The sequence below is a fragment of the Cynocephalus volans genome, chromosome 7 (genome assembly GCF_027409185.1).
Source record: "Cynocephalus volans isolate mCynVol1 chromosome 7, mCynVol1.pri, whole genome shotgun sequence".
NCBI lineage: Eukaryota > Metazoa > Chordata > Mammalia > Dermoptera > Cynocephalidae > Cynocephalus > Cynocephalus volans.
In genome coordinates this window covers 130,823,663-130,835,574 of record NC_084466.1, presented here as the reverse complement: position 1 = coordinate 130,835,574, position 11,912 = coordinate 130,823,663, and the positions used below count along the sequence as shown (strand labels likewise).

At 40.0% G+C, this 11,912-nt stretch overlaps 1 protein-coding gene and 1 pseudogene across 2 annotated transcripts in view; one reads left to right on the top strand and one right to left on the bottom strand.

Annotated features, from left to right (window-relative positions):
• Positions 1 to 2,185: 2,185 nt before the first annotated feature.
• Positions 2,186 to 11,912, bottom strand: part of ENTPD7 (ectonucleoside triphosphate diphosphohydrolase 7) — a 42,682-nt gene continuing 32,955 nt past the window's right edge. For both annotated transcript variants that reach the window (XM_063102629.1, XM_063102630.1), the window contains 5 exons: positions 10,427 to 10,593; positions 6,992 to 7,316; positions 5,002 to 5,087; positions 3,946 to 4,107; positions 2,186 to 2,417 (listed from right to left, as the gene is read on the bottom strand). In XM_063102629.1, the coding sequence (XP_062958699.1) occupies positions 2,186 to 2,417; positions 3,946 to 4,107; positions 5,002 to 5,087; positions 6,992 to 7,316; positions 10,427 to 10,593 (972 nt within the window). The remainder of the gene's footprint in view (positions 2,418 to 3,945; positions 4,108 to 5,001; positions 5,088 to 6,991; positions 7,317 to 10,426; positions 10,594 to 11,912) is intronic.
• Positions 7,325 to 9,380, top strand: LOC134382422 (receptor-binding cancer antigen expressed on SiSo cells-like; annotated as a pseudogene).

Below are 11,912 nucleotides of genomic sequence, written 5' to 3'. Positions count from 1 at the left end.
CTACCTCTCTGCTTCAACTTCATTTTGAATACACGAAATGGTCACTGTTAACCAATGAAGTAGCTTTTGCCTATATCATTGACTAGATTTTACAAGAAAACCAAAAATAGTATTTGGAAACCAAGGGGAGGGGAAAAGAAAAAGTTACCTGAGTAGGCAATGGCTAACAAAAACATACTTTGACATTGTTGTTAGGCAGCATGCATAAGGCGAGGGCTCACTCACAGTACACAAAGATAATAAGTAAAAGATAACCAAGGCAATTTAGAAGGCTTAAAAATTAAAGGAAATTGCTGTGACATAAACCATGATGAAAAGTAAAAACTATATCCAAAGGAAACTGTACAAGTCTTTGCTAGATCCATGTTTATCTAATTTGAAAATCATTCAAGACTCTTCACCTACTGATCAAGCATCAGTATACTTACAGTAGTTTCATCTCAGTTTATTTCTAAGAGGATCTTAAGTTTTTTTTCTTTCTTTTCTTTTTTTTTTTTTAAAAGATGACCGGTAAGGGGATCTTAACCCTTGACTTGGTGTTGTCAGCACCACGCTCACCCAGTGAGCTAACCGGCCATCCCTATATGGGATCCGAACCCGCGGCCTCGGCACTCCCAGCGCCACACTCTCCCGAGTGAGCCACGGGCTCAGCCCTTTTTTTCTCTTTTTTAATAAAGTATTTAATTCTTTTCTGCTCCCAGTAAGGAATTTACTTTTAAGGAATTCTACTTTTTGTTCTTTAAAGGCAGGGAACTTCTTCCCTATTCAGCTAATCCTAGAAATCAAAAGTGACAAGAAGAAAAGAAAGCTACTTCAACCCTCAGAGCACATTTGTGGACAGGACATTCAAGGCTACATACTTATATAGGAATAGGTAAAGTATAAAGATGACTCCATAGGAAAGGCAGGAGTTGATGAAAAGAAATCCTCAGCAATTTAAAGGCTAAATGTAGAGGAGAAGCAAAGCTTCTGAAGGGTAGTGGATGAAAATGTAATTATTATAGCTTTTCCTCTCTCTTCATTAATGGAAGTGTTGTTTGTGACTAAGCAATCTCTTAACAGAGGTTCTGAAAGTTGGCAGGTGGCTTACTAACAAATTTATCTATTCCAAAGTTGAGAATTTTACTCCCTTCCAGACATTCCAAGAGTCAAAAATTGAGCAAATTTGTATTTCTCAAAAAAAATTTTAAAATAAGAGCTTTGACTCTATTGCCTTTGCCTACTCTCTTGATATTGTTCTATCAAACTAAAATAGATCCCTTCCCAAACTACATATTGATCTTAGCGGTGAAATGAGGGAACTCTCTTTGAATCTTCCTGTACAGGGGCTCATAAAAATAGGCCTAAGGAACAGTGACCTGAAACCAGACAAATCCAGGTCTCCAATCCCCATCACAGTTTCTCCATCCTACAAGCACACTTAAGGCTCAAAAAGCAAAATTAATGCCCAAACAGCCTGTGAGGCACACAGACATGGAAAAATTTTCTGTCTTGGTCATACCAGGCATCAGATAAGATACTGTAAAATCTTCAGTGGACCATTCATTTAGAAGGGGCTGCAACCTTTTAAAATCAGCAACATTCTGTCAGGGATCTTGGATCATACTCACAATGGCTTCTTTGTTAAGTAAGCAAGGTAGTTATGTTATTATTTTGGTTGCCTGGAAATTCATGTCTGATCCACTGAACTGCAAACATCTTGGATCCCTATTAAAGGCTGTGGATCTCCACATAAATGATATCTCTGTTACAGAGAAAGAAGGGGCTGCTACACTTGCTAGAATGTCTCCAGCTTTGTATCAGATGCTCCAAGTTTGATTTCAAACTAAACTTCCAGTGTGCCCAATGCCAAACTTCATGCTTTAGCAATGAGAGAGAAGGCTAGATCCCAGGAGCACACCAGACCTCTCAGATAAAGAAGTAGAAGCATGCTTCAATTGGACAAAGCATAGTCCCCTTTGTTAGCACCAATCTCCCATTTAGCTCCTCACAGCGAAATTACAGCTTCTCTCAGAGAAGACGACCTGGGTAATGAGAAGGAATTAAAGTAGAAATTAAAGTAGAAATTCCAAGGCCAAATATCCACAAGGTCAAGCAAAGCAGCATCTGAGGCCAGTACAAGAAAGTGGAGGAATTAATGAGCAGCAACTCTGGGGTACTTGAGTTCTCTAGTCCTGGTCTAGCCTCACGGCCCCACCTGCACTCCCATCATGGGCACCACCTCTTCAATCCACAGCAAGTCCAGTGGAGCTGAAGCTCGAGTCTGTCGGTGGTGAATTCGGCGTAGCCGCAGAAGGTACAGGATGATGGCCAGTAGCACCACCAGGATGCAGGCAAAGAAGAGATAGTGGTTGTAGACAAAGGAGAGACGGAACCAGCTACCATGGGCTTGTCGGACACCTTCCTGCCGAAGATCCCTAGGGAAGATTTTGAAGGTAAAAAGAACTGTTAACTTCAGAGAGAAACATTTACTGATTTGAAAGGCCTAGTGGTGTTATCCCACTTGTTCCATCCATGCAAACAGTGCTCTCCAGAGCAAGCAAAGCTGAAGAATGTCCCCAGCCCCAGGGCTGCCATTTGCCTCCTTTCCACGACCTACAGAAGGAACCTCAGGCTTACACCCTCCAGAATCTGGGGACAAAATTGGAAGGCCTTTGAAACAAGCCAAACAAGTGAACAGAAAAAGTCATCTGTAACATAAATCTTAAAATACAGTTTGTAAATATGGTACTAATGAGAACAGGATGTCCCCTGAATCCACTCAAGAAATCAGAATGTGTCTAAATCTTTAAAAAAGTGCTGCGTTTCTTTAGGATCTAGGATATTCTAAAGAAAGCTGTCACCTGATCAATTATATTATAATCTGGAAGAAAATAAAGAGATATGTAAACCGAAGTGCAATGGTTGGCCTGTCTAGAACTGAAGCCACTCTTTGATGGTCCAGATACTGGATCCATTTTTGTTTTGTTTGAGCTGTAGTGTTTTCTAAAAATGTGAATCTCAAAAAAAAAAAAAAAAATACTGGAGTCAAATGTATGGGGGGGAGGGTAATGGTCAATCTCTTTGGCAATAAAAAAGCAAGTTAGAATAAAAACAAAACAAAATAAACAAAAAATGTTGTGTCTCCAAACTGAAAGACTTCATATAAAATATGGATTTTTGGCTTCTCTGGACAAATGAGAACTGGCAATTTCTGAGACAGGACTTCTGTGTGACAGTAACCAGCCCTTTAGTGGGGACACACTCTCCAGTTCCCCACAAGCCCTACCCAGCCCACTTCCCTCACTTCTATCATCTGCCTGGCTCCTAACAGTATTGAGTTTAGAGGAACTGGCACCAAAGATTAAGAATTCATCTTAGTTTATCTGAAAATAGTCCAGGGGAGAGAGTACCTAAAAATTGTCCCAAATATCTTATACATAAAGGCAAGGCATCAGACTACCATAGCTTGATGAAAATATCCCCCCTAAAAATACCTCATGTCTTTTGTTCTAAGTCTGGCCTACGAAAAAGCCTTCCAGGTCAATGACACAATTTCTGGATGACTCTACCCATTATGAAAGATCGCTCTAGAAAGATAGCCTACCCCAGTTCTCTACTAGATAGGTTTTCCAGAGTAACTTAAGAATAACATTTTAGTTTTTCACTGAGTATCTTGGAAGTAGTTAGTAAGAGCTCAATCCTAAAGACTGATTTGTTGTAGGTGAAAAAATAAGGTTGAATTTCTGATATGGCAAAACTGAGGAGCAGACTCCAGACCAATAATTCTCAACGTTCTTTCTGTTTCAACATGCTTGAGATTACTAATAGTGGCTCATGTGGAAATAATGAAAGTGAGTTTGGTTTTGGGGGGTTTTTGGTGGGAGGTACTTTAAGAGACCTACCCTGAGGCATCAACTAACACCCTCAGAGCTCAAGATACCGATTTGGTTGGTCTCACTTTACCTGAGTGGTAAGAATCGTGTTTTATACAGAATGGCTCCCAGTGTCCACTGAACCTCTCGGTCATAGACCAGTTGAGCTGTCTGCAGGTTTGGGTAGTCGTAGGGAAAGTGGAATCCTTCATGTAGGACTTGGTACATCCAAGCTGATTTAAAACACTGATATCTGTGTGACAAAAAAAATTAGATTTTTTAAAAGAAGAATTCTAATGCTTTCCTTTGCAATAAGCCACACCGTATTCCCATAGATGTCAAAAGACCTGGCTCTTCCCCACTCCACATTCCTCACCTATAGTTGAAGCCAAATCTAAGCCTACTTTATCTTATGTTTACCACAAAAGTGAAGAATACCTTTCTTTAGGCAATCATGATATTGTGGCTGTGTTTTGGGTTTGTTTGGGTTTTTTTTCCTTTTTTATTAAGAGTCCCTATCTTCTGAGAACATGCTGAAATATCTACAAATGTAATTATATAATATCTGTGATTTGTTTCAAAATAACCCAGTTGTGGTAAGAGAGGGGTAGTAGGTGGGAAAACAGATAGAAACATGATTGGCCAGGAACTGATAATTGTTAGTAGAGAAGCTATGTGATAGGTACTCAGGAGTTCATTATACTGTTCTATTTTTGTTTATGTTAAAAAAATTTTTAATTAAAATATTTAAGAAATGAGAGGCTCGATGAACCAAACTGGCAAAATGTTGGTATTTGTTGAAACTGCGTAGTAGTTACATAAGGGTTTATGTTACCATTCTACCTTTCTGCATATTTGATATTTTCTATTTTAAAAAAAGTTTAAAAAAAAAAAAAAAAAAAAGACCATCACTTTTGATGTCAAACTACTTGGAGAGAACTCTCTTTGGTGACCACTGGTTTTCCTTGGCTTTGTAAAATAGGCTCATTATTTTGGCCCCTATTCCTCATAAAATAGAAATCCAAAATAATCAAATTCTCCATCAACATAAATTCCAATTTGTACTATTGCTTGCTCTCTCTCCTTCATTATAATTTGCCATCTACATATTAAGGCCACATCTAAGCAAGAAAACAAAGTTACTTACTTGAGTCGATGCTCATCTGCATGTGATGAAAAGAGGCCATTCTTGAATCTCTGAGTTAGTACCGACCAAGCCATGCCACAGTAATCCTGCAACAACCACAGAGAAAGAGTGCAACGTAAAATTGGAGGCAAACTCTCTAACTTCTCCACACTCAACAGGTGTTCCATTTCTAAAGTTACTTATGGGCTACTAGCTGACAAAGGAGAACAGAAATGGCATATTCATTAAATGAACACCCTTCTTTATTCCCATCGCATCCAAGCCTAGTACAAAGCCAGACTGACATGATTCCTGAGCCTCTTAAGCTTCAGAAAGGCATAAGGTTAGGACTAGGCATAGCAGTACAAAAAGCCAAAGAGAGTTTCATTCTATTCTACGTAGGATTGACATGAGCAGGTAGCAGATAGGATAGAATGGTTAGATTCCTATCATTGGCCCGCCCCTATGTTGTAATTCTCACCAAAAGGATCATTCCTTTTGGTTTGTTCAGTGAACTAACATTTACTGAATGTCTATTATGTGCCAGGTTCTATTCTAGGTGCCAGGGGATCAAGCAGTAAATAAAACAGACAAAAATTCCTGTCCTCATTAAGCTTACATTCTACTAGTAGGAGACAGACAATAAATAAATATACATACATACATACACATGAACACACACATATACATATACCAAGTATGTTAGATGACATAAATGCTCAGGGGAAAAATAAAGCAGGAAAGGGCAATTAGTAATATGGGGAGAGTAATTTTGGATACGGTGGCCAGGGAAGGTGGCACTGGGAAGATAACATCTAAGTGAGTAAAAAAAGTAAGGGAACAAAATCATCTCTTTTACCTGGGAAAGACAACATATTAAGCCACTAGCAACTTGGACAAGCAGTAACTTGAGAACTTTAGTGTTCAGGGGAATGGAATTTGAAGAATTTTTGGAAATAAGAGAAAGATTAAACCATGGATAGTTTGGGAACCCTGGGCTCTGGAAAGGAAAGGGAATATGAGGTATTCCTGGAGGCTGGAGAGGAAAGAGCAAATACAATGCATGTGTTCCACAATATTTCTTAAGGACTCTCTTTTGGGAACAGGATAATACAGATACTGTAGATATTATTTTATTGGAAGTCTTACACCAAGAAAACCCTACAGAATTGTAAGAAAGGCTAGCCAGTTTGCTCAGTTGGTTAGAGCATGGTGTTGAAAACATCAAGATCCTGTATTTGCTGACCACCAAAAAACAACAACAACAAAAAAAACTGTGAGAAAGCAGAAAGGAAAGAATAAAAAATACAAGATGACAGATTTTTCCCATACAGCAGAGAGATACACAAAAATTCAGAGATGACTCTAAATTAAAGCAGGGAACTATAGAAAGCTGGCTAAACTTTTACTTGTCCATGTAACTAATGATTTAATGTAAGATGCTTAAGTCCTATATATGCTCAAAGTGAATTTTTATTCCTCTATTTTAAATTTAAATAATACTTCCACCGTTACAGCGTTTCACATCATCTTTCTAATATTCCGAGTGACCCCAAACCACTCTAGCCTCTTAATAGCTCAAACCAAGAGAAAGAAAATGGACTTGATCACAGGTGTGACATCATCTCCAAAAGCACATTACAACTGTGAACACCCAGCAAGGGAAAAAATACCTGGAGATGATACTTTTTGGCCACAAACATTAAACAATACTATTGGAAAGATAGAGAAAAAACAACTAGCCACCATGACAATTTTGCAGCTGGCTGGTAATTTAGGTGATATGATATCCATGGGAACCTTAACTTAATTAATTAGAAGGCAGCATAGCATAGCAGGTTCCTTAAGTTCTCTGAGTACACTTCATCATCTGTAAAACGAGGGCTCATGGGACTCCTGCAAAGAATCAAGTGAGATTAAGCATGCAATACCCTTTGCACGGTGCCTGACACAAAGTTAGGTATCCAATAAATGGCCACTGCCAGCATGAGTCACTATTATTAATAATTACCTGAGCAGCCTTCGCAAATGTTGGCCCGTGGTAGCGGCCACCAATGCGCAATACATCCTCTGTACAGTAAAAAAACTCAGAGAAGCCATAGAACTCGCTGTTGTTGAAGTCAATTGGCGACTGGTAGATGCCATTCAGTGAGGCCTGGCTGGTGTTGGAGCGGGCCAGCAGGGGACTCAGCATTGCCCCACAAGTCACCCAGTCTCCCTTGCCTCGGATATGCAGGACCTTGCTGTTCCTCTCCACCACATCTGTGAGTCCCACTGGCAGGCAGGGATCCAAAAATGGATTGTCAGGACTCAGACCTATCTTCTGGCCCAGCAATCTGTCACGATGACAGAAACAAAATATGTCACCACTATACTCAACCTAGTCCAAGAAACACAATGTGCTTCACAGATATCTTGGTATTGTTTTTCATGACATCCCTAGAAACAAGGATGGAGTGAAATATTACTATCTGGTTGCATTACATGCACTTTTAACTTAAGCAAATTAAATCTGGGGAAAAAAGAGAAATATAGCAATGATCAATTTTGCTCAACTTTTAGTCAACATGTATACTTCTTAGTGTATACTGAAACTGGAGACATGAATCTACCCCTGTTCTCTATCTGGTCTTCATTCCCACATGCCTCTTAAAAGCACAAGGAGCTTACCATACTGAGGGTGGTTCAAATGCTTAAAAGTACAACTGGCAGGAGGTAAAGAAAGAAGGGCAGGGGAGGGCTTTCTGAGGAGGAGACCACAGCAGTGGTGCAGTGGCAATGGCTGGCAATGGTGACACAGCACATGCCTGGCTTTGAGTGAGCAGTGCTGTGAGAGAGAATAGGAAGCTAAATATAGATGTATAGCTGGAACAGAAACCAGCTCCAGAAAGACACCTGTAGAGCTTGCATCCTCTAAGTGGGGAGGAGAAGGGCAGGTTTTGGTTCCCACTATGGCCATCACGCAGTTTATTAAAAGTCTTTACTTGCCTCGCTACTGGATTCTCATTCCTAAAGAGATTAATATGCAGATCTGGCCAACAATGAAAATTAAGTGAAGACCAAATAACTTTGCCAACTGCAGTTAATTATTCATCAATTCCAAAACAGGTATTGAGTTATCACATCAGTGAGTTGACAGAGAAGGTAGCTGGCTCCACCACCCATCCCGGCTGACTCATCCCTGCCAACTGTGCTGTCCCACCCTGGCTTCTGCCTCAACTTCCAAGAAATGGGCTCCTTCCCTTCTCCCATCTGCCACCAGAACCAGGAGGGCCGTTTGGAAATGCCTCCAGGGCCCCTGCTGGACATGAGCAGCAGCAGCTGCCACCGGTCCTGGGACTAGGCCCCGCCATTTTGGATCTGCTGACAGGTTTGCCAGGATAGTGGATAAGAATATTTACATCACTGAAGGTGAGATTAACATTGTGGTGGGGGCCATAAAACGAAATGCCCAATGGAGCACCCATACACCATTGGATGAAGAACAGGATCCTCTGCTACACAGTTTTGGTCATCTAAAGGTTTTAAATAACATAACAGTTTGAACCAGCGACGACTACCAAGCTGCCGCAGGAAGCGCCCTAGGCTCTCCTGAGCTGGGGTGGTGGGGGGCCAAGGGCCTCAGCCATGCCCCCCCGACACGCACAACCAGCCCAGGGACGACCACTGAGCCATCACAGGAAGCGTCCCGGGCTCCCAAGCTGGGGCAGTGTTGGGGACAAAGGCTTCAGCCACACCCCTCTGATATCTGCACCCAGCTCAGCAATGACCAAGCCACTGGTGGAAGCACCCTGGTCTCCCATGAAGGAATGAGGGGGCCACAGGCCTCAACTCCACCCTTCCTCCTTCCTCTTCCTCCAACCCTATCTCCTTCCCCTTTCCCCTCGCCCCCTCCCCAACTGCTCCCCAACATCACAGAATGTAAAAAAAAAATAATAGTAATAAATAAAATATTAAAAAAGAAAAAGACAAGTGTTGAAGAGTGGACTTCCTGGGATGAAGACGCACCCACAAGTGTGAAGACTGAAGGAGGGAATGAGAATGTGGCAACACAACACAATGCTTTGGAACAACTGGAACCTATTTTGAGGACATGACACCAACTATAAGGAAAACTCAGAAAATCATTAAGAAGAGAAAACCATTCAGTTTTGCCACCCTAGGAAGCATAGGTTTCTCTAACAGATTGGCAGCTACACAAGATATGCCTTTTATTCATCAATCTCCTGAAGTAGGTGACTTAGAAAATATCAATGCATGGGAAGAAGATGCAGTTTGGCAAGAAGAAGTTCTGAGACAGCAGAAAACAGCAGATGGAAAAGAGAGCAGCAGAACAAAGTAAGGAAATGGAAAAGGAAGCACAGCAGCCAATGAAGAAGGAAAAAACAAAACTCATGTGAAACTTTCATAACAAATGTGCACTAAACGTCACAGTGCCAGCAGGAGCAATCTGAGTGCCACAACCCAAGCAACATTTGTATGGATATAGGAGTACACTCACAATACAAACACACTGCTTGATTTTAATGCATTCATCAATCACCCAGGACACCAGGAGTCTCCCAAACCACCTTGAACTAAGGAAGACTTACAAAGACAAAAAAGATTTATGAGAATATTTTCTTCAACATCCTCTAATTGTTTTTTGTTTTTAGGGTTTTTTTGGTGGCTGGCTGGTATGGGGATCCAATCCCTTGATCTAAGTATAATTGATTGCTGCGGAGAAACTATTGTTTCTAGCTAAATAAATGTGTAAATAATTTTATGGTGGAAAAGAACTCTGCTGTCTACTATGCTTTCTTTCCTTCAATGTGCACAATGATAAAATAAATAATTTTAAATACTCATAAAACAAACAAACCCAACAACTGTCTGTATATTATGGTCTAACTACTTCATCTGGTACAAAATGAAGAATCTGTGATCTCTACGATGCTGGAGAAAAAACTGAGCTATTCTCGGCTTAAGAAGAGACCATTTTAAAAGTTAGTTTTAACTACACATACTTTTTATCTTTTATGTACACTATATAACCTAACTCCTGCATAAGATGCAACTCCACTGGCATTCAACAAATACGTGTTGAGCACTTCCATGTAGAAGAAAATGCTACGAGCTACATTATATTGCACATTTTAAATCAGCAATTTAATTAATTCTCACTTATCTTGTGATGCCATGTCTGCATGTGGGACACAGCAAGAGATCACAATAAGCTGCTGTACTTTTTTACGAATCCTAATAACAAAGATCAGAATGCATCCTCACCCAGATCAGGTGGGACTGCTAACAGAGGGTCTCTAACAGATGCTACCCCATTGGCAGGAGTGGTCAGAAAGGAGGAAGCAAGGACTTATCTATCATAGTAAGATGTGAATATTTCTTCTAAATATCTACAGCCTGATGATATTCTATTTCAGAAACTCAGATCACATGTCAAATGTACCTATTTTTATTAAGAGTTTCATTCAGCATCAGGTCTTCATAGCGCTGCCGGGCAAAGTTGCCTCCGAAACCCAGAAAGGTTGTGACGTAAACTCTGTATACATGTTCAGTGTGTTGCACATCACAGCCCAGGTTGAACTCAGCCAGTAGGATCTTGGCAGCTTCTTCCTGTAATACAATATCAAGAGAAAAAAGGGAATTTTAGTTTTGGTTGATTTCTAGAAAGCTATGACACTGCTAATATACCAAGCTTCATTTTCTATGACTACTCTTTAAAATATCTTGTAGCATTCTTTCATCCTCATAGCATTATTTTAAACAAAGACATAAAATGACAAGACTGCACAAAAAGGACAAATTAGAAACCAAATTAGAGACTAAAACACTATCCATAGTTATATAGGCAGTAGAATTATTACAGATGACGTCATTTTCTTGCATTTACTTTTCTGTATTTTCCATTCCCCCACAATGGCAATGTATTATTTCTAAAAATAGAAAAAAAAATCCTTTAATAAAAAGCAAACTTAAGGAAAATTGGGGGATCATCATGAGATCTACTGTATGGCCTTTACTAAAACTATCCAAAAAGCCCTAATGTTCCTTGTGACAGCTTTGGGGATTGGAAAAGTTCAATTTTACTGTACCTCCAATAAAAAGGTGCTATATTTTTTCTTTTTTTGGACCTCAGGTGCAGTGGTTGAATTAATCATATTCCTTAGCTCATGGCACAGTATCATGGCAAGCCCCTCTTCTACTTATTTATTCCCCTTTATCCTAAAATCCACTCCCACTCCCACTCCTTGCCAAAGGCAACCATTCTAATGTGCTTAATGTGTGATTTTTATTTATATGTATTGTTACAAAATGGGGATTATTTTTTTGAATATATTTATTTTTAATTTGTGAAAATGCTATTGTGCCCAGCAATTCAACTCCTGGGTATATACCCAAGAGATCTGAAAACTTATACCTATACAAAAATGTAGATATAAATGTAGACATACTTCAGAGCTAGAAGACCAGAGAGATGCCCTCACCCAAACCACTCAGGACCATACTACTGTCTGCTTAGCTTCAACCCTGCCCTTTCCCCTCTGTCCTTCTCTTAGTGATTGGGTTCCTCACGTGTCCAGCTATACGTTCACAGAAGTATTATCCATAATAGCCACAATGTGGAAACAACCCTAATGTCCATCAGCTGATGAATGGATAAACAAAATGTGGCATGGTCTTTCAATGGACTGTTAGCAAGCCATAGCAAGGAATGAAGTGCTGATACATGCTACAATATGGATGAACCTTGAAAACATTTTGCTAAATGAAAGAAGCCAGACACAAAAGGACAGATATTGTACGACTCCATTTATATAAAATGCCCAGAGTAGACAAATCCATGGGAGACATAAAGTAGATTAGTGGTTGTCCAGGGTAGGGAAAATGGAGAATGGAGAGTGACTGAAATGAATATAGGGTTTCTTTTGGAT